This window comes from Dermacentor silvarum, chromosome 8 (assembly GCF_013339745.2).
Source record: "Dermacentor silvarum isolate Dsil-2018 chromosome 8, BIME_Dsil_1.4, whole genome shotgun sequence".
Classification (NCBI taxonomy): Eukaryota; Metazoa; Arthropoda; class Arachnida; order Ixodida; family Ixodidae; genus Dermacentor; species Dermacentor silvarum.
The window spans coordinates 664,941-688,430 of NC_051161.1; the positions used below are offsets into that span (position 1 = coordinate 664,941).

Sequence of the window (23,490 nt, forward strand, 5' to 3'; positions counted from 1 at the left end):
CGTGGCAACCGATTATTTAACTCGCTATGCGGAGACAAAAGCTGTGCCGTGGGGAACTGCTGCTGAAGTCGCCAGCTTCTTCGTCCACAACATCGGTGCTTTGTCACGGTGCACCCACTGTGCTCATTACTGATCGCGGTGCAGCGTTTACAGCGGAGTTGTTGCAACAAGTCGTCACGCTGACGCATACCAACCACCGAAGGACCACAGCGTATCATCCGCAGACTAACGGCTTAACAGAGCGCCTGAACAGAACATTGGCCGACATGCTATCCATTTACATTGATGTGGAACACAAGACATGGGATGAAATTTTGCCATACGTGACGTTTGCTTACAATACTGCTGTGCAGGAGACCACCGAGTTTACACCATTCGAGCTCGTTTACGGACGTTGCGTTACAACCCTCTTAACGCCATGATCCCGGTACACCGCGGGACCACAAGGAATGACACCACTGAAGAATTTGTCAAGAAAGCAGAGGAAGCTCGCCAGCTTGCTCGGAATCGCATCCGCACCCAGCAGAATACCGACGCCTGCCATTACAACCGGATCCGACAGAACGTCCAGTACTCACCAGGCGACCGCGTGTGGGTGTGGACACCTATCCGACACCGGGGGCTCTCGGAGAAATTGTTGCACCGCTATTTCGGCCCCTACGAAGTTGTGCGCCACCTCAGTGATGTGAACTATGAGGTGGTGCCTCAAAGCTCTGATCCTAGTTCGAACCGACGCCGTCTCTGTGCTGAAGTCGTCCACGTAGTACGGATGAAGCCGTAGTACGCACGCGAAGGATAAGCAACCCTCACAAACTGCTTCAGCATTGTGTACATTCCTGTACGTTTTTTTTTTCTTCCCATGTTGGCACCCTTGCCCATATTGCTCGCCCGCTGCCCTTGAAGCGACCGGGTCAGTTGCCTTTGAGAGGGGAGCAATGACGTGAAATAAGTTGGCACGTGGTGACACTGGCCCCTTGAGGTGAGAACGACGAAGTTCGTGGTTGCGTGCGCACTCTCCGAGGTCCAGCTATTATTAAAGGCTGACGTGTTTTTTACCTATCTGTTGCTGGTCAACTATTCTAGCTGTACTAGCTGGGTGACAATACGACAGGCACCCCCAGCTCATAAATGACTGCTTACCAATGTCCTTGTAAAAGTATGCTGCCAAGTGCGCAGTGCTTCATTTTCGCTGGTGATCATTTTTATCAAATTATGTCAGTTATCAAGTTATTAATTGGTGCGAGACATGCTTGCTGTACTGAAAACAAGACAAACATTGTCACTGCTTGGATAATGAGATGGGCCTTTCAATACCAGACTACATTCTTGAACCAATATAAGCACACACCATCAACTGCTCTGGAATGTATAATGTTGTACGTAGCCAAACCTAAGCAATGTGGTTCAATTCAACGACCACTGACTGTCCATGCCACTACTGTCACTTAGTTCTGTTTTGTCTTTTGTGCACAAGTTCCCTCAACAAGGAGTTATTTATTTACTATTCACTGCCACAACTCTGTTACATACAATCAGTGCAAATACTAATGTAATGGGCTTTGGAGGGTAACAAAGAAACTTGAGAAGAAGTCCAAGACCGCACGAGCTCGGGCTTATCCAAAAGCCCAGATCCCAGCCCAGTGCTCGGCACGTGCTAGGTCCAGGTAAGCAAGCTTTGATGTGGGCCCACACAACACACATTTATAATCCAACAATATACCCTAACAGAAACTAATTTCAAACAAACACTGCAAATATGCAGGGGTGGGACTGCCCAAAGTCATTTTGGAGCAAGTAAAATTGCATTTTGGCGCAGCTTGAAGCAGAGAAAATTGCATTTTGGAGCATCTTGGAGCAGAGTAAATTTCATTTTGGAGCAACTTGGTGCCGGCTAATCTGAATTTTGGTGGAATAATGGAACATGGCAGCGCACTTCGAAACCACGATGTAACAGAGAATAACCAAACACAAAACGCGTAGTAGAAGCAGGCTTTGTAGCTATAGAGTACTAGAATATGGAAGAGTGGTTCAAGCGGTGGCATGGCGCGTGTTTTCCTGTAAAGCCGAAAACATTGGTAGAACTACAATCGAACTATATATTCCCGCGCCGGCGCTCAAGATGATAGCGGAAAATGTTCTCAAATTATGCGGTCCAATGGACGCGCTAACATAATTTCTGGGTTACCATATGTCACCGCAGACCCAGAGAGCCGCAATCAACCCCGGGCTGGTATAACGTCAAACTATTCCAGTCTGTCTTTATTGCGATAGCAGTTATATGGACACTCCAGGCACATTTCTGCCGTCGTCGTCGCCGTGACGTTCTGTATAAAGTCCAGGGGCGATAACATTGTCGTTGCACGTTGTATGCTGTATGTGTGAGTGAAAGCGTGCAAGGGTGAGCCGACGATGGCGGCTCAATCTCGCACGTGCAAGGGAGGAGGAAAGAGGGAAGGAAGTGGTCGTTTTCGGTAACGCGCAAGGCACCGTGGGGGCAGGAAAGGGAAGGGGGGGGGCGTTCTCCGGCGGCTGCTGCGTATGGTGCGGCAGCGCGGGCTCTATCTTGAAAGCGACCTGCAATGGGGACACAGTGCGAGTGCTCATGGCTGCATGCTCGCCGCTTAGTTTGCGTTGAAGTGAGAGGCAGCACGAAGGTGGGAGGGAGGGGGCGGCATTGTACTCTGGCAGCAACTGCGGATTGCCTGGCCGCCCGTGGTCACGCAGGACCTATCATGAAAGCAATACGCGTTAGGGGCAGTGTCTAGGTGCGCGGACGGCTCATAGCTTTGTACGTGCTGGGCTCTCGCCGCTCAGTTTGTGTTGAAGCAGTAGACAGCACGAAGGTCACTTTGCTCGGTCGCTCCAGCGTTTAGACAGCTAGTTTCCGTGGTCGAGTGAGATATATTCATGTTTGCTTATGCGCGCGTGACACCATGCTTGTTAATTTAGTAAGCGAACGTTTACTAGTTTATACGGCTGATAAAACAACTATCCTTACTTTGCATAGCTGTATACTAGTTTGCTATCGCAATTGATGCTTCACCTTTCGGGCGAAACTGCGACTTTTTTTTAATTCCGCCATTATGCCTTCGGGATATGTCAAAATGGCTTACGCCTCGCCAATATGGGCATAAAAATAGATTGGATTATTTTTACGGTATACTGGCCCTGGGGACAAAGACGCCCGGCCCCTTGAACCCGCTGCAGCGCGTGCCTCCCAAATATCTAGTTCGCTTGCAGTGCCCTCAGCCTACTTTTAGTTGTTTTGAGCCTCAGCTAGGGAGTGCCACACTGCACGGCCCATTCAACTGTATTCTAGTATTCTAAATACAGCCGTTCTGGCCGTTCCAACAACAGTGACAACAGCCAGGAGTGGCTGCGTGCGCCGGCCACTTGCCGGAAGCGCTGAAAAGCACAGTGTTATTCTAGAATAGTTAATTGTTGGGCTAGTTGGTTTTCCATAACTGAACAAGTAACACAGCGCGATATAAAAGACAGACACAAGAAAGGGAGAAACAAAGAGTTATTCTAGAAGTGTTAATTGTTGGGCTAGTTGGCTTTCCATAACTGAACAAGTAACACAGCGCGATATAAAAGACAGACACAAGAAAGAGAAACAAAGACATGCACTACTCACAACTGGTTAATACAATGGAAAGATTGTACCGACTCTCTCGATGCAACGACTCTCTCGTGCGAAGAGTTGTTGCGTTGCAGAAGAATGGCACCGATGCCGTGGCCGCTAGCGTCTGTGTGCAAGAGAGTCGGTGCAGTCTCATCAAAATGGCAAAGCACAGGTTCAGACGTGAGGGCGCCCTTTAACATGCCAAAGGCTGCTTCACAATCTTGAGACCAGTGAAAGGGTACACCGGAAGCAAGTAGTTTGTGTAGTGGCGCAGCGATGGAGGCAAAGTTCCGTATAAAGCGACGGAAATAAGAAGCGAGGCCAAGGAAGCTTCGCAAGTCTTTAGGCTTTTCTGGGCGAGGGAAGCGAAGGACCGCAGCAATCTTGTCAGGGTCAGGACGTATGCCCTCCTTGCTCACGACATGCCCCAGGACCTTAATGGATCTGCTGGCGAAATGGCATTTCTTCGTGTTGAGCTGAAGACCAGCGTCGCCAAGGCACGTCAGAACTTCATCTAAGCGTTGCAGGTGCTGAGGAAACGTGGATGAAAAGACGACAATGTCATCCAGGTAGCAGAGGCAAGTTTTCCATTTCAGGCCACGCAGCACGGTATCAATCATGCGTTCAAAAGTCGCAGGTGCATTGCATAGCCCGAAAGGCATGACGTTGAATTCGTAAAGTCCATCAGGGGTGGCAAACGCTGTTTTTTCTTTATCGTCTTCGTGCATGAGAATTCGCCAATAGCCAGAACGCAGATCGAGGCTCGAAAAGTATTCTGCACCTTGTAGTGAATCAAGGGCGTCGTCAATGCGAGGCATAGGGTATACGTCCTTTCGAGTGATCTTATTGAGGGCCCGGTAATCGACGCAAAAACGCACGGAACCGTCTTTTTTTCGCACCAAAACAACCGGAGATGACCAAGGGCTAGCTGAGGGCCGGATGACCTTCTGTTGTAACATGTCCGCGACATTTTCTTCTATGATTTTCCGCTCGGCTAGGGACACGCGGTACGGGCGTCGGCGCACTATCGACGCTTCGTCTGTCTGAATGCGATGCGCTGCAGCTGTGGTTTGGCCCAGAGTCGACGAATGGACATCAAATAAATTCGCGTGTTTGTTCAACAAAGCAAGCAGCTGCTGCATATGTGAAGGTGGCAAGTCACTGCTGATGGCTGCAGTAAGGGCGGAGGGAGAAGCAGTAGCACAAGTAGAAGGGTCTTTGGAAGACATAGTCGTAAGGGGCACGACGCATACAGGCCCTGGGTCGGCCGCGCAAGCCACTGTGGTGCTTTGCGGAAGGAGAATTTTCTCCGATGTCGCGTTCGTGGCGGTGACAAGCGCCGAGCCATTGTGAAATCGAACCACACCTGGCGCAAAAGCGATGCCTTTATGAAGGCAACGGGAAGAGGGCAAGACCAAGACGTCACCATGGTCGATATCGGTCGACATAATGGTAATAATGCGCTGTCGGCCGGGAGGCAGTTCGGTATCTTCCGCAGCGAGCAGGCGCAACGGCGTGTACCTGTCTTCCCCAAGTAAGTAGTCAGTGTCCGTAAGATGGACGACACGTTGGCCACAACAAATAGCCGCGGAAGCAGAAGAGAGAAAATCCCACCCTAAAATAAGTTGATGAGCGCACGGGGACAGCACAGCTAATTGTATATGGTGCAGGATATCATCGATCAAAACACGGGCAGTGCAAAGAGCGGAAGGTCGAACAGGGTCTCCTTGGGCTGCAACTAGCGTCGGTCCATCGTATGGTGTCGTGACTTTTCTGAGACGGGAACATAAATCAAGCTGAATAACAGAAATTGTCGCACCTGTGTCCACCAAAGCATCGACGGGCACTCCTTGGACAAACACCGAGAGCATATTGGACGGGCGCGCTGGAGGAATATCAGTCCTGGTGTCGTATGCAGTTTGTCCTCCAAAAACTGCATCGCTTAGTTTTCCGGACGAATGTTAGAGTTGAGGGAGACGGGCCGTAGTGGTGACGTGGAGCGGCGGAACGGCGAAGGGGAGCGGCGTCTGGCTGAACGGTAAGTGCTTCGGTCTTCAGTCGATGCGGGCGGAGAAGTAGAGCGGAGCGGAGGCGAAGAGAAACGCCGGCGTTGGGAAGAGACTCCACCGGAAAAGTTGCGTTCGGAGATGTCGTATCCCCGACGCTCGTCCTGCTGGCGCTTGCGGCAGAAACGTGAAATATGGCCGCGATAGCCGCAGTAATAGCACGTGGGACGTGACGGACGCCATGGCGGATAGTACAGGGGGCTAGGTGATCCGGGAGTCAGTGCAGTCAAATGGGCTGATGAAAGCTCGGGCGGCATCGTCGAAATGTTTACTGGAGGCGCGGCAGCAACCGACGCGTACGTGCGCAGCGGCACCGTGGAGTTGACGTTGCCTGGAGGCGTGGCAGCAACTTCCGCGTACGTTGGCAGGGGACGAGAGACGGAGGGTTGCACGTGCGTGGAGCAGGTCAAGGACGCCAGTTCATCCCTGATGATGTCACGCAAGGCTGCGCTAGAAGGCGCGCTGGGGCACACGGATGGTGACGACAAGCCCATTGACTGTAATTCTTCGCGTATCATTGCTCGTATCACGACACGTAGATGTGGGTCCGCCGTAGAAGAATAGTCACCAACGTCCGGCTGAAGGCGAACAGACTCGAGTTCGTCCAGGCGCTGACACGTTGTAACAACGTCAGCGATTGTAGCGGGGTTCTTAATGGCAAGGGCATTGAAGGCGACTGATCTAATGCCTTTCAGAATGTGGCGCACTTTGTCTGACTCTGGCATAGATGAACTCATACGGCGGCAAAGCGCAAGAACATCCTCTATGTATGATGTGTAAGACTCGCCTGGCTGTTGTTGGCGAGTATCGAGGGTTTTCTTTGCGATGGTAGAACGAACGGCCGGTGTACCAAATACTTGGCGCAGCCGCTGCTTGAAGGCAGCCCAGTCAGTAAAGTCGATCTCGTGGTTGAAGAACCATGTCTTCGCCACACCCGTCAGGTAGAAGGAGACGTGGCGGAGCTTGTTAAGGTCGTCCCAATGATTAGCGGAACTGACTCGCTCGTAGTCGTCGAGCCAGTCCTCCACATCTTCTTCACGAAGACCAGCGAAGAGATGGGGGTCACGCTGGTGGCTGCTGAGGATGTAAGGGGTGGCTGGTGGTGTCAGAACGGTAGCGGTAGAAGTGGAAGGTGGTGCGTCCTCAGACATGCTAGCGGACAGTGGGCCCAAGCGGCGGCCTGAACGTAGCTCCAGGGGGTAGACTGAGCGGGCAGAGGACTGAGGATCGAAGAGCAACTCCACCACTTATGGCGTCTCTATACATATATATCCTCTTGTCACGCATGCACAGACCAAACAAAAAGAAAGGCACGTGTACATTAAAGACGGTTGCGCAAGAAGTCAAATTCGGCATAAAGTAAAGAGATAGACGGCTCACTTACACACCGATCTCTGTTCTGCTTGATAAAGAAGGCCTCCAGTGCAAAACGAGAAGAGGCATTGCCACTCCTGCTTAAAATGGTAGTCTCATAAAATCGAGCATCACACCCACATGCGGTAACATGGGCCACTAAATGCGCACCCTTATCTTCCTTTTTGTGTATTTTTTGCGCATGTTCCCTTAAGTCTTTAACGTACACGTGCCTTTCTTTTTGTTTGGTCTGCGCATGCGTGACAAGAGGATATATATGTATGTACAATCCTTCTATTGTATTAAACTGTTGTGAGTAGCGCTTGTCTTTGTTTCTCCCTTTATTGTGTCTGTCTTTTATATTGCGCTGTGTTACTTGTTCAGTTACGATGTTATAAGCACGAAAATCACGAGAAACTGCGAGGGAGGAGCCGTCGCGCAGTCTGCGGAATGTGAACGGTCGCACTCTTTTTCGGTGAACGAATCTGCTCACTGTTTGCGGCCACTGCCGGAGCACACATGCCGAAGCAGTTTTGGCGCAGCATGGCGCAATTTCGGTCAATTTTCTGTGTTTGGCACAGGAATCTGCGTTTGTATCAAAATGGCGCAATTGGCGCACAAGTTCCACTTCTGAATATGTTACGAGCATGAAAAAGTATACAACATATACAGCCTCACTCGGTCCTAACTGTTTAGTCGTCATGGCTTGCTTGTCATGGCATTGGGGCAACTTACATGGCACAGGACAGGTCAGGTCATCATGTGCATGCTGCTGAAAGGACAAGCCTGACAGTAGGTGGGTTGTAGCACAAGACGGTGCCAGATGCAGGGTTGCTGTCATTGCATAGGATGGGGCTGGTGATTGAGTGATATGGGTCGAAGTGTTGGCTGGTGTCCGTGGTACAGGAGAGGGTTGAAACTGGCAGCAGAAACTTCGCTGGGTACCATAATATGCTGTTGCAGCACTTTAGCAGAATGGCAAGCCGGTGCATTGCCTACTAATTTGCGTATATAGCTGTCTACTAATTTGCTATTTCAATCGATGCTTCACCTTTGGGGTGAAACTGCAACTTCTTTCTTATTCTCTCCTTTCTCTTTGCAGCCGCACGCCACTTCTCTGTTCTCTTCTTTTTTTTTTCAGAGCATGTGACACATCACATTTTCAGAGACACACTTCCTGCCTTATGTAGCAGATGATTGCTTGTACGCAGCAGACAACGGATGCGATTTTTGACAGAAAAATCTTACGCTGTGAGCTAGCTGCTTTATTAAAAAAAAAAATGGCTTGTGCAGTGCTCTAGCTCAGGACAATGTAATGAGCAGTGAAATAGAAAACGGTAGGCATTACATTAGAAGTATGGAATAAGGAGCAAATGCTTTATGTTGATATTCTAGTTTAGATAAGAGACCAGAGGTCATTAATGCATAGAGGAAATAGCCAGCAGTCTATTAGAAGAACGGATCGAGTGCCAATTAAGGAAGGAATACATATCTAGGCATGATAGGGAATTAGGTGGGATTAGGTAGTTTACAGGCATGGAATGATCTCAGATAACTGCAGTAGATGTAAGAAGGCCGATGTTTAAAGCAAAACTCACCGTCGAATGCCATCAAATGCTATGGTGAACATGTCGACAACTCCACCAGCAGGCTTAGTCATAAGCCCCATGAGCCCCTTGCCAATGCCTTTGAAGAATCCCTCAAGGCCTTCTGACTGGGCTCCTGGACAACACAGATGGCATGGGCTATATGATGTGACAGCACTCCTCACAAGACTCGGTGCTTAAGTCCATAAGTGTTCATGGCACTGGAAGGCAGGTGCACAGACACAGACACACGAAGGAATGAAATGGACAACACAAGTGCCAACTAAAAAGTTGCACAATGGTTGATAAGGAGAACGCTATAAAACTTATCTGAACTAGCTCAAGAGAAGGCAGTGCCAACCCGTCAATCATGGACAGGTGCGGGCACTCCCGAAATTTAACTGTTTAGGCATTAAGATTTCTCTGTGTGCAAGATGATCGAGAGCTGACTTACACGTGTGATATTGCTGTTAATGGTATGCCATGCCTCGACCATAAGGTACACTTCTTTGTTCTTGTATCTGAACTATGCCGTCAGCAAATTTTGGAGTACACTTGCAATCACAACACTGTAACGAAAGGTTAGACATTGTTTTACCGCTCAACAAATGAATTATGCCCAATTACTCTCAGGTGCAATGTTCTGTCTGCTCCAGATAAAGCAACCATACGTAAAAGGCACTTTATACGCTGCACCAGTACGGCATCTGCGAACGTCTTAGTAGGCTTCACATAATACCTGTCAGGTCTTGCAGTTGAACTGGTCTTCCTTTCTTGCATGGCGGCGCATATCTTTCCTATCTTATTGTCAGCCATAAACACAACATTGGCCCTGTATCAACTCCGTATACTCTCTTAGTCTATGTGGCAGAGATTGAATGAAAGGAATAGCCATGACTCTCTTACACTCAATGCGCAGAAGACGCAATGCCATACTACGTAGATCGCTAGAGTCTATAAGGACCTCCAGTAACTGCCACTGAGCGTATACCATACATACAACACAGGGCGTTTACCCAAGCCAGCATGGCGATTGTTCATAGATGGCGCAACTGCTTATGCAATATGGATGTGTCCATGAAAAAGAGGTCTATAGCTTAATCAAGCCCTCAAAGTTTGGTAATTGTGAAGTAGAAGCTTGGCCTGAGCAAAGTACCCCTGTGCTGACAGTGAATGAGTTGAAAATTGTTTTTTACAGTGGTGAGAATTCTGAAGGACACTTGCAGTAGTTCCAGAAACCAAAATTCGATGGCTTGGTCACTGCTGAGATAAAAGCAGTAGTAGTTTTTTACAATGTGTATGCCGCTCCAGAGGCTGTAAACTGCATTTGTTACTTGGCAAGGGCTTATATACTGAAAGTATTTGAGGAAAAAAAGAAAACCTGCACAAGCTGCCATGAAGACCTTTTGGAATAAAGTGCTCATCATCAGTCTGAGCATGCCCTTGCCAACTGCAGAAGCAGAGGAGGCCTTCTGTACCCACAGAAGAGTATCTTTCATCTGCTCCATGCTGCCAACATGCTGCCGAAAAACAACTTCTGCTGAATGCATTTTTTTTTCATTTCCACCACTGTTCTCGATGTCAAGGGCAATTGTCCTGCCTATGTATTCGTATCATTTATCGGATGCTGTTAAACTGTTTCATTTGTATTGCATAATGTATTGCATGATGTCATTCATGTATTTTTGTATAGTAAACCCCCCTACAACAATGCCCCTAGAAGGCGCTGTAGGTACATGTATAAATAAATAAATAAATAAATAAATAAATAAATAAATAAATAAATAAATAAATAAATAAATAAATAAATAAATTGTGATATGACGACTTATTAGACAATGATGTCTCACACAATCGAGGCAGTCCACGAACGCTGATGGTGCACACAGTGACAGACGCAAGAGCACTTCTTCCTCTTCTTCACTACAACGGCCCCCGGGAGAGAAGATGAGCCATCCTGGCGACCTACGTTGTAGGTAGGATCAGGGGGTCATAGTATGGCTTAATACGGCTGACATGAACCGTGTCACGTCTGCGATGTCTAAGGTCGTGTGATGACGTCACAGGCTCGACAACGTAGTTGACAGCCGAGGTACGGTCGATGACGCGGTGGGGGCCATCATAGCATGCAAGAAGTTTGGTTGAAAGGCCAGGGCTATGAGGTGGGATCCACAACTAAACAAGGGAACCAGTCGGAAAATGAAGTGTAGGCATGTTACTGTCATGCCGCAGCTTCTGGCGACCTTGGGCGGCGGTCGTAGGGGGACGGGCGAGCTGCCTACAGTCCTCTGCGTATTTGGTGGCTTCAGACACTGGCGTGCATTCAGAAGCGTCGGGTCGGTATGGGAGCAGTGTGTCCATTGTACACGAGGGCTCGCGGCCATATAACCGAAAGAATGGCAAAAAGCCAGTGGTAGCTTGTGTGGTTGTATTATAGGCATACGTTACGAACGGCAAAACAGTGTCCCAGTTACTGTGGTCTGAGGCAACGTACATAATCAACATGTCACCGAGTGTGTGGTTGAACCTCTCTGTCAAGCCGTTCGTTTGCGGGTGGTAGGCGGTAGACTTGCGGTGAACGATGCTGCATGCAGTGAGAAGGGCTTGTATTACTTTGGACAGGAACACATGCCCCCGGTCGCTGAGCAGTTCACGTGGTGCTCCATGCCGAAGAACGAAGTTCTGCAAGATGAAGAAGGCAACATCACGCGCAGAAGCCGCCGGAAGTGCAGCAGTCTCGGTGTAGCGCGTCAAGTGGTCGACACCTACAATTATCCATTGGTTACCCGAGGAATTGCAGGTAAGTAGCCCGTATAGGTCTATGCCGACGCGATCAAATGGCCGGGCCAGGCAGTGGAGCGGCTGTAACTCGCCAGAAGGGTGCTGTTGAATTTAACGCCGTTGGCACGCCGTGCAAGCGCGTGCGTACTGGTGCACGAAGTGATACATGCTGTGATACATACAGTAGATACATGCAGTAGAAACGCTGCCTCAGCCGAGTGTACGTTTTCAGAATGCCGACGTGACCATTATGAGGAGCGGCCTGGAAATAAGGGCATATGTCAATACGCATGTGTCGTGGTATCACAAGCAGCCATTTGCGACCATCAGGCAAATAATTTCTGCGGTGAAGAACGTTGTCGCGGACAGCAAAGTGAGCGGCATGGTGACAAAGTGTTTGAGAAAAGGGTGTGACGGATGGATCGTGGAGGAAATTCAGCATAGTTGAAAGCAGGGGATCCTTACGCTGCTCGGCCGGCATATCAGCGACGTTGATGGTCGACATGGATGCGAAGGGCGTTGACACTGAAGCCACATCGGAAGGTAGCGGTGATCGGGAAAGCGCATTGGCGTCAGAGTGCTTTTTGCCCGATCGGTAGACAATGCGGATGTTATATTCTTGTAAGCGAAGTGCCCAGCAGCCGAGGCAGCCTGACGGATCTTTCAACGAGGACAGCCAGCAAAGGGCGTGGTGGTCGGTAACAATGTCAAAAGGGCGACCATATAGGTTTGGACGAAATTTGACGAGAGCCCAAATAATGGCCAAGCACTCTTTCTCTGTGACAGAGTAGTTGGCTTCTGCCGTCTTTAAAGTGCGGCTCGCATATGCGACGACGTACTCGTCATAGCCATCTTTCCGTTGCGCTAGGACTGCACCAAGTCCGATGCCACTGGCGTCCGTGTGTAGCTCTGTGGGTGCTGTCGGATCATAGTGTTGAAGAATCGGCGGAGAAGTAAGTAGATGACGTACTTGCTTGAAGGCTTCGTCACACGAAGTTGACCACGCAAAGATGCCGCTGCTAGCCGTAAGCAAATTGGTCAGTGGTGCGATGATAGTGGCAAAATTGCGCACAAAACGTCGAAAGTAAGAGTAGAGCCCTATAAAGCTGCGGAGTGCCTTAAGAGTAATGGGCATCGGAACAGACAGACAGACAAAGAACTTTTATTTTGGTCCTGAGAAGACGATGAGTGTCCCCCTTAGGGGACATCGTCTGCGGGCCGCACCCACGATGGAGCCGGGAGGTTGAGTCTCTCGGCGATCTCGCGGGCTCTCTGGACAGCCCTGAGCTGCTCTTCCTTGGCGGAGCTGGTGACGAGCCGGAGCCAGTCGATCTTCCTCCGAGTCTTCCTCCGAAGAGGGAGACCCTGAGCCCCCGCGCAAATCTAGGCACTGCCAGAGCATGTGATTAAGAGTGCAGCTGGGATGTCCACAGCGCGGACAGCCCGGATCGATGCCTTCTATAAATTTTGAATAAATAAATGGAGACGGATAAGTCCCTGTCTGCAGCATTCGCAGGGTGATTGCCTGTGGTCTGTTTAGGTGTGGGTTGGGAAGCGGAAACTTCCGACGCCCCAGTTGATAGTGCTTGCAGACCTCATTAAAAGTGAGAAGAGTGTCCCTTTGCCACTGCCCTCCCCCGGCCTCCGATTGCCCACTTCCGGCGCGGCGAGTGAGACCTCGCGCCTGGAAGTGTGCAAGTTCGTTGGCGTTGGGAACGGCTTCATGAGCATCGCTGCCCATGTGACCGGGGAACCAGATTAAGTGCTTTTTGCCTGTCCAAGATGCAGCAGAGAGAACGCGAGCGGCTTCCTTGCATACCGAGCCTTTCATGAATGCTCTGGTGGCAGCTCGCGAATCTGTGAAAATAGTGGAACGATTCGTGGTGGCCATGGCGATGGCTACGGCCACCTGTTCGGCTTTGTCGGCGTTCGTATATTTAAGCGTAAGCGACGTCAGCAGCTCCCCCCGCAGCGAGGTAGCCACCAAAACAAAGTGATTGGAAGCTGCGTATTGCGCAGCGTCAACGAAGGCGACGTTGTCCTCAATCTTAGCCGCTAGGTTAAGAAGGGCCCTGGCTCTCGCTTTACGTCTGCCGTAATTGTGTTCAGGGTGCATGTTTCTAGGTATCTGGGATACCGAATACATTTCCCTGACTTTAACGGGGAGCGCGCACTCCCTCTGTCTGGTGATGCTGGAACCTTTACCGATATACGCTAGTAGCTGTCTGCCGGCTTCCGTGGAAGCCAGTCTTGCAACTTGTGCTACCTCTTGTGCCTCAACTATCTCATCAAAGGTGTTGTGGACGCCTAGCTCCAAGAGTCTTTTGGTACTGGTGTTCTGTGGGAGACCCAGTGCCTTTTTTATGCTCTTGCGAATGATTGATTCTAGTCTAGCCTTGTCCCTTCTACTCCACTTGTGGGCCAGGGCTATGTAGTTAATGTGGCTTATGAGGAAGGCATGGAAGAGTCGCCGAAGATTCTCCTCCGATAACCCCCCTCGTTTGTTGGCCACCCTCGTGATTAACTTTGTCATGGAATCAGCTTTGGTTGCAATACGATCTAAGGTGTAATCATTACTGCCGTCCTCCTCCAGGAACATGCCGAGGATTCTGACTCTTTGTACGACCGGGATAACGGATCCGTTCTCGGTGGTGATAGAGATATCGGGAGGTTTCCCTTTCTTTGCACCGATTGTAGGTCGGTATAGTAGCAGTTCCGATTTCTTAGCCGACAGGGAGAGTCCTGCCTTGTTGAGAAAATCCTGAACGACTCTGATCGCTGTTTGTAATTTCTCTTCGATCTGCCCGTCACTACCTCTATCGCACCTGACTGTAATGTCGTCGGCGTAGAAGGCATGACCGAGACCTTCAATTTCGGCCAGGTTGCGGGAGAGAGCTCTCATAGATAAGTTGAATAAGAACGGGGAGAGGACTGCCCCTTGCGGTGGGGTGCCTCTGGATCCGAGATCAAATGTTTTCGAGCCCAGAGTTCCTAGGCGAATGGTGGCTTTTCTGTCTTTAAGAAAGGAGCTGACGTACTTGTAGAACTTTTCGCCCAGACCCGCTTCTTTAATGGAATCGAGTATGTGAGCATGTGTTACCTTGTCGAAGGCCTTTTCCAGGTCCAGTGCCAGAACGGCTCTGGTGTCTCTGGAGGCCTTGTCAATGATCTTGTGCTTTATAAGTATCATTACGTCCTGTGTGGTCATGGATGGTCTGAATCCAATTTGATTAAACGGAAGGAGATTCCTTTCCTCAGTGAATTTAATGGCCCTATTGAGAATGACGTGCTCGGCAACCTTCCCCACACACGAAGTGAGTGAAATCGGCCGGAGCGAGCCAATCTCTAAAGGTTTCCCCGGTTTCGGGATGAGGATTACAGTCGCGACGCGCCACTCCAGCGGTACCTCGCCCGTCTCCCAAACCTCGTTGATGCTATTCGTGAGGAGCTCGATGGCCCCGTCATCCAAATTCTTTAAAAGTTTATTTGTGATCCCATCGGGACCCGGTGCTGATCTGCAATTGAGTTCGTATAGTACCTCTCTCACCTCCGCGCACGTGAAGGGGGAGTCCAGAGGGTCCGTTCCGTTCTCATGCGTCGCAGGGGGGTAGTCATTGTTCAAACCGGGTTCAATACAGAGGTATCTCGAAGCCAGATCATCTGTAATTTGGTTCTCGGTCATGCCAGAGTTCTTTAAGTTGTGAATGAGTCGATCGATAGTGAGCCGCTGATTGGCTTTGGATTGTTTGTCCCCAAGCAGATGCTTGAGGATGTTCCACTTCGCTCCGCTCCTCATTTGCCCGTCGACGGGTCCCATTTCGTCCCATTTCTGCCGAGCGAGCGTTTGGCTATGCTCATCTATTTTCCTATTAAGCTCTGCAATCCTTTTGCGTAGGCATCTATTTAACTTTTGTGTTTTCCATTTTGCCTGTAGCGTGTTTTTGGCTTCTAGCAGGTGTGCTAATCTACTGTCCATGCACTCTACCTCTTTGTCCGTCTGTACTTCCTTTGTGGAAGCAGCAACGTCTTCTTTGAGGCGAGCGAATAATTCCTCTAACGAGCTGTAATCAGTCTCGTCCTGCTTTCTGATATTTCTAAAGAGGTCCCAGTCCGTTACTCTGAATTTTCTGAGCGGCGGTGATGAGACCCTTATCGCGAGGCTGCTGATGTAGTGATCACTGCTGAGGTTCTCTTGTAAATTAGTCCACACGGGTTCCTCCGCATTCCTAACCATAGTCAGGTCAGGCGTGGTATCTCTGCTGACCGAGTTGCCAATTCTGGTGGGGTATCTTGGATCGGTGACCAAGGTGAGACCGCAAGCTGCGATATGTGCCGCGAGGGCCTTTCCCTTGGCCGTGTCCTTCAAGTATCCCCAATCCTGGTGTTGTGCGTTAAAGTCCCCTGCTATGATGAGTGGATGATTGCCTGCAATTTTACATGCTTTCTGGAAGAGAGCGTTAAACGTCTCCTTTCTGTCGGCTGGTGAGCTGTACACGTTCAGAATGAAAACGGATTGTTTGAGTCTATCGTTTGGGATAAGCTCGATCATAATGTGTTCAACTTTCAAGTCTGGCCTAACGTCGTGACGTAAATAGGCGAGATTCTTTGAGACGAATGCCGCTACTCCCCTTTTGCCCTCCGAAAAGTGTGCTTCTGCACGATAGTCGCGAAGAGCGATCACGTCGGTGAGCGTTTCCTGGAGGAGGATAACTGACGGCCTTTCGTTAGCAGAGCTAAGTAGTTGTTGCAAGACTGCCTTCCTTTTGCGGAAGCTGGCGCAATTCCATTGCCAGATGACTAGATTGCTTGCGTTAGCCATTTTACTTACGCCGTGTGGGCGTACCGGGCAGCGCGCGCTGCCTGTCGGATTCTAAAATTTGGAGCCTCGCGGTGTGCTCGGTCAGTTGGAGCTTGATAATGCTAATTTCGGTAACTATGTCCGATCTTAGCTGGTCAAGCAGTTGTTTGACGGCCGAGATGTTAAGCGTCTCCTCGTCCATGGGCTCGGGGCCCGCCCTGCGTTTAGCGCCTCTGTTGAGAGAGGTGGCGGCTGCTGCAGCTTGGCCGCCGATCGCGCGTTCTCTCTGCTGCATTTCTTGCAATAGTGATCTAATCTCAGATAATTCCTTTCTAAGAGACGCGTTTTCCCGCTCTAGTGATTGAATTTTGGCTAGCGTTTTCTCTTGGAGTTGCCCTTGTTGCGCAGGGGCATGGGTCTCACCTGTTTTGGTTGCCTTGTCCGCCCAGGTGGGTTGTGAGTTGTTCCGGACCTGGGATCCGCTCCTGGATCTCGATCTAGAGCGTTCCGCGGTGGCGTTCCTGGGAGCCTGGTTGGTGGCATTCCTGGGTGCCTCCGCAGGTGGCGTTTCGGCTGGAGCGGGGATTCCCCGACCCCCAGCGTTGCTCGTTGCGTTCTTCTTCTTGTTGCCGCCTTTCCTCCTTCTTGTACGTCGTCTCCTGACGACATAAGGAACTTGATACCTGTTTTTGCAGGTTCGGTCGCCGGTGAGGTGAGCGTCTCAGCAGAGCGCGCACTTCGGTTGCACGCATTCGTGTCCGTTGGTGGTTTGCAAAGTTCCACACTTTTCACACACTTTTTCCGTTGGTCTGGGGCAGACGTCGTGCCTGTGACCGACTCGGCCACAGTTGCGGCAAGTGTCTATTTGCCTCTTGTACGGCGTGCAGCGTACCATGTTGGGGCCGCAGCGGACGTAGTTAGGCACTTTCATGCCATTGAACAGTATGATCACGGTAGTCGACTCCTTTATGCGCCTTACTCCGAGCACAATCGGGTTTCTGGGTGTGACAAAAAGACTTTGCAACGCAGCTTCAGCAAGATCGGCATCAATGCCTCTGACCACGCCTCTACAGGTATTACCCGGAGGCGTAATGTAAGCCGCGATAGGGTGCCGTTTATCCGCCAGGATTATCGCCCGGACCTTCGAGTATGCATTGGCGTTCTCTTCGGAGGGTGTGCTTATAACGAAGATATTCTGCATGGCATTCGCACACACGATATCCTCCTCGACGGCCGCGGGGGCAGCCTGGCCGCCATTAAAATGGCGTGCGTGACTTTGATTTGACTGCATTTTCGCACGTCCAGCCCTCCCCCTGGGCGGACGACAACTCGAAAGTGGGATTTGGGCAGGCGCGGTAGCCTGGAGGCTGCGGCAACCTTTCTTAGCTGGCCGGCTTGTTTGGCGCCAACGCGGGCGTCGTTTTGCCTTGCCTTGTGCGTCTCATTCTCGACGCGGGTTTTGTCCGCGTTCCGATTTCTGTGAGCGGTAATCCAGCCGTTGGACTCGGCTTCCTCTTTGGAGATTTGCTCTCCTACTACCATTTCCTCGTGAGGCATGGCGGAATTTTCTAGAACGTTCTTGGGGGTTGGCTGAGCGAGCCGCCGCGCCTTCCCGCGCTGCGGCCGAGCCGATGTCGCACTAAGCCCAGATAGACTTAACCCTCGGTGTCGGAGAAAGGACCCACAAAAAAGGTTTTAGTGGACCTACCGTGATAACTGCGGTATCCAACTGTTCCTTGCAACTTCCCGGAAAGGTTCCAGTAGAAATTTGGAGGGAAAACACATTGGACCAAGTAGATCAACGTCGGTTGGCGGAGTCGATGCGGACACGTCCGAACGCCACGCCGCCATGAGCGTCTCTCCTGGGCATCGAAAAGTCTGCGACTGCGCGAAGCTTGGCTGGGTCAGGAAGCACACCATCCTTCGAAATGTATATGACGATTTATTAGACAATGACGTCTCACGCAATCGAGGCAGTCCACGAACGCTGCTGGTGCGCACAGCGACACACGGAAGAGCACTTCTTCCTTTTCTTCACTACAAAATAAATAAATAAATAAAAACAGAAATGCTTATCAACTCGCTATACGAGGGACCATATTTAAGTTTTACGGAACTTTTTAAAATCGCCTGTTGCAAATAATGTACAGTTAAACCTGGATGTAACTAAATTGACAAATTCCCGAAAAACTTCGTTATAAAGAGGATTTCGTTATATGCAGGTTCGGCACGAAAATTCGAAAAATAAACGTTTACCGTATTTACTCAATTCTAACGCGCCCTCAATGGTAACGCGCACCCATTTTCCGTTTTCGTCGAAGCACTCATCCTCGGAATGTCACACCAGGTACCGGATGCGTGGACGCGTGTCGTTTCGCACAAGCGCGAGGCATCGGAAATGAAGAGCGAGCGTCACGATGGCATCGTAGCGTCGTATAGTGTTACAGTAGAACCTCGCTGTTACGTTCCCGAGGGCTGCGTTTTCCCGGCTGTTACGTCGTTTTTGACCGGTCCCGGCACAGCTCCCATAGAACTCAATGCATTGGTAACCCCGCTGTTGCGTCGCAACTGTGGGACCGTTCCCACATCATACGTTGCGAACTGCCAGCCCGCGCCGGCCTGAGCGGCCATTTTGACTTTTCATGTCGTTCGGCTTGGTGGCTTGACGATGGCATTGGCCGCCCAAAGTGCCGGGGGCGACAACTATGACGTATTTTCGGTTTCCGCCAGCAAAAGTATGGCCCTTGAGATCCGTATTTGCTATATAAAGATGGTGTCCATGACGTGTTGTGACCCTAAAATTGGTTTTGGCTCATAGATGTTCCGTATAAAGTCCAAAGGCGATAACGCAGTCACCGCGCGCCGTATGCTGTATGTGTAAGTGAAAAATGTCACAGTTTCGCCCTAAGGGCGAAGCAATGAATGCGAGAGCAACACAGCAATGTCATATGAAGTAAGGTGAGCGGCTTTGGTAGCAATATGAATTGTAGTAAACATGAGCTGATTAAGTAAGCAGGTGTGCTGCGGCGTAAGTAGACCGACATGGAGAGAGACTCGATGACCACGAGAAGGCGCTTGTGAAACGGTGGTGCTGATGAGAAGCGCTTCCCGTGGGCAGCGCGTGCGAAGGGACACACCTGTAGTGCTGCACTGCCGATCCGGGCAGCATTGCATGTGTAGCGTGCGTTGGAAAATGTGGCCCGACTATTACTAACTGAATGAACAAGCGTGGTGCGCGCGCACAAACATGAATAGATCACACTGAATGACTGGAGACGACTGTCAACACGCTGGCAGCGAGCGCATACGCCGCCGTGGGCGAAGGTACCTGTGGTCTATCGCTTCAACGGAAACTGAGCGGCGAATGCACGGCGCATAAAGGTCAGAGCCATGTGGAGATAAGAGACGGTGCGGGTGAGCGAGCGACGAGCGCGGTTGTTGGCAGAGTGAAAGTGCGCCCGCGCCCCCCCCCCCCTCCCCCCGCGCTCCCTCCGGCGCTGGCTTTCCGCTTCCTTGCTTGCGCGTGGGTGATTGAGTGCGTTCGCTCTCCATGATAGCGCGCGTCCCCGCATGCTTCCGCTCGGGCATACGGCGCGCGGCGAAGATTTTATCTATAGGGAACCTCATGGCGACGGCAGAAATCCGGTTGAAGTGCCCCTATAATTGGTATCGCAATAAATCGTGCGAGAGGAGCCGACGACTGCGTCTAAATCTCGCGGCGCGCGCAAGAAAGCGGGGAGGAAGCGCACCTTCTCCCGTTGCGCTCGAGGCACCGGCCAGGGAGAGCGCGCGGCGTTGTACTGTACTCTGGCATCAACTGCGTACTGCAACGGCGGCGCGCGGTCGCGCGGGCCGTATCTTGAAAGCGATATCTGCGTTGGGGCTAGTTGGGGCAGAGTCTAGGCAGTGTAGGTTCGTCGGGCGCGGCTCGTAGCTTTGTGCGTGCTGTGTGTTCTCGGCGCTCAGTTTGCGTTGAAGCGATAGACAACATCACGAAGGTCACTTTGCTCGCTTCTGCAGCGGCGCTTCCACACGCTGCCAGCGTTTCACAGCGCGTGTCCGCGCTCATCGAGTGTGATGTGTCACAGCGTCTGCCAGTGCGTCGGCAAGATCAACTGGAAAAGGAGAGTGCTGGATCAGGTTTTAATGAAGGGAGGGGGAAAGGTCGAGCCCGCGGCGGCAAGATCGCGGGGTCGAGGAATGCAGGCCCGCCTCGCACACGCTTGCACGCACCCACACGTGCGCTCGCTTCGCATTCCGTCGTGGCGGAGAAGGTTCTTCTGGTTGTGCTCGCGCAAAAATGACAAAATTTGTGGTGAAATCTCTAGGTTGTCGGCAGAGAAAACTCGTTATTTCGAGGGGGTTTTCCGCTGCCACTTCGTTACGTAGAGGTCTCAAATACATGTGCTTCTATGGAGTAACGGTGGGGAATAGAAAAACTTCGTTATATCCAGGAATTCATTATATGGAGGTTCATTAAAAGCAGGTTTAACTGTACTTTGTTAACAAAACATTGTTTTATGCGTTGAAGTACAAAAAAGTAACACCAATGCATTTCTCCACAAAGTTCAAGAATTAATGTCTCGAAACTGGGTTAATCCTGAAAATTCACTTCAGGTGAATGCGTCTTGCAAAGTCACCTTGCAATTTGTAAATTGCAATATGTGCCGTAAAGTAATTCATTATAAAAATATTCAGTGAATTTTGGTTAACTAGTTTGATATTCAGTTTAATTTCTCGTGCTAGTAATGTCCGCCTTCGAATAATACAGCTCAAAGACAGGAATTTTGGCGATCTTTAAAAATTCTTCAAAACTTAAAAATGATCACCCTGTATATACAGTAGAGTATGCTTGAGTATCACAAGTCCTCACTCTCTTGTTTTGAAAACAAGGAAGATGTATAACGTCCACTCTCCTTTACAGCTATGTAGCCATAAACAATTTTGTATGTAAAAAAAGAAAAAAAAAAGAAAAAAGGCCAAAACAGGAAATAAAATGCTGCGAAAGCTGGCAAAGGTTCACTAAAGTACAAACATTTTCTAGGGAAATTTGCATTTTAGAAGTAAATGCATGAATTTTGTGCTCATATTTCATAAGACTTTTTTGCTCGATTCAGTGTAGACCGCTTATAACGTAAGTCGCCGGAGTCGCGAATATCCGCGCTATAACCGAAGCAAGAATATTCAAGGCCCGCACATATGCAAAGCATGTGCACCGAGCCGCCACGTGTATGCAACACTCGACTAATGTGGCTAGAACGTTTGCATTCAATTTACAATCGAATTTGGTGCGCCCGCTGCCTGCACGGCGGCGGGCGCGCACGGTGACAGTCGAAAGTGAAGGAGCTACGAGGGAGGGCGAGGGGAGCCACCGAAGCGGCGGAGTTGCTGAGGCGAAATCCGCTTCTCTGCCGCCCTCCTCCCTCACATTCCACGATCTCCGCGTGCGCCCTTCGCCATGCCATGCCGGCGCAGCCCGCACGCTCGTGGAAGTTTCGTTTACTGCCATTATCGTGAAGCGAGCGTTGGCCGTTTCATGGCCCTCGCTCGCTAGGCGCGCCGTGATCTTTCACGACTCGACTCGCACTCAAGATTCTGGTTTCAGCCTCATTGGCTGTTTGTTCGCACCACGTGCCCTTCTCCTCCACTTCGTCTCTTTCTTCCTCGAGCACTCCTTGGGGCGCCCGTTTGAGGGGAGCGTTCGCCATCTCCGCTGACTTCCGTACTCCCAGGCAGCCGCACTGTAACCGGTATTTCATTTCCCGCAACTGCACTATAAGCGATACGTGTATACATGGAGTGCTATGGGAAAATTAACGGGAGTCTGAAAAGACCGCACTATATCCAGTCCTGCACTATAAGCGGTTACGTTATAAGTGGTCTATACTGTAGTTCCTGGCTCGCTGTAGTACAACGCAAGTGCCTTTTTATCAAATCAAAGGTCATCCAGTTTGCCCATTTATATAGTTAATCATAAATGTCTTGCATGCTAGTGCTCTTCTTTTTTAATATTTTTAAATCCTGGCCTCATACGGTAAAATAAATGAACTTACTAAAATCCCGCTTGGTCAAATTTGAATTTAGAAAACTGTAATAAATGTTGAATGGCCTTGTCTTGTACAGTTGCATTTTTCTTTCCTTTTCTGTCGCTAAATGCAATACTTCTTTTAATTTATTATGACAATATTATTTTGTTGGTGAATGTGCTTTTGATAGTGCAAAAATGACTATCTCGTTTGACAGTGCAGACGTCAATAAATACCAAACAAGCAAATGCCCTGATATGTTTAAATCCCGTCTCGTGTTCTTGTACCGTTTCTTTTTCTATTTTAAAAATTTTGGCCTTGATTATACGACAAAATAAATGTGCCCTATAAAGTCATCCTCACACAAATATGGATTTTAAAAGCTGTAATAATTGATGGCTTTTTCTAGTATAGTTTTTTTTAAATTCATTTTCTGTTCAACAATACAAAAAAACTTATTTGAAAGAATTTAAAATGTCCTTTTCTTTTTGTTTTTGAATGGGAATGTCCTATAGATGGTGAAAAAGTGACTTCATCGTGTTTTACATTGTAGATGTCTAGGAAATACCAAGCAAGCAAATGCCACATGTTTACAAACTTTTCATATACTGCAGATTTTACTATAAATATAGGTGTTTAGGAAGTTAGGTACAGCCTTTCGGTTGCCATGTTTTCTTTAGTATATCATTTATACCACAAAATGGCAAAACCATTTTATAGAGTGTCACGTAGTGCCCTTTTAATCATAATCTAGCCTGAACAGGATCCCATGATTGAGCTCGATCGTGATCGAAAGTGCCAGTGTGATACCTGCATTACAACATCTGCCTCCTGCTGGTACAATTTTTCCTCCACGTCCTTGTGATGCTGTGCTCAAAATCCTGCCAGGAGTTAGTCATTATAAGATGTGGCCAGCATGTCAGGTATTTTCACTGTATCAGATTGCTGAGAGGTTGCTCGTGAGCCAATATACTACTACGTTCAGATTAAATATTGCGCTGATATAGTTTTGACTATATGCTCTCTACAGCAGAAAACAGACTGCTCATTCCGACCAAGATGGTGGTCCAACGCAGTAGGATACTGATGATGCTTAGCGATTTCTTAAAATACATACACTTTAATAAGAGAGTCTAAAAATGTGTGATTGGGATGTAGGAGCCGCACATATTCATTGGCAGGATGGTTCTTATTCCTGCAGCTTTCCCTATGTTCTGCGGTATCCTTGAGGACCTGTGGTGCCATTTATAAAGAG

General features: G+C 49.6%; 1 protein-coding gene across 1 annotated transcript in view; it reads right to left on the reverse strand.

The window, feature by feature from the left end:
* Window positions 1-23,490, reverse strand: part of LOC119460513 (intermembrane lipid transfer protein VPS13A) — a 1,139,096-nt gene that overhangs the window by 116,457 nt on the left and 999,149 nt on the right. Inside the window, exon 76 of the mRNA XM_037721434.2 lies at window positions 8,643-8,766. Coding sequence (XP_037577362.2) covers window positions 8,643-8,766 — 124 coding nt within the window. The remainder of the gene's footprint in view (window positions 1-8,642; window positions 8,767-23,490) is intronic.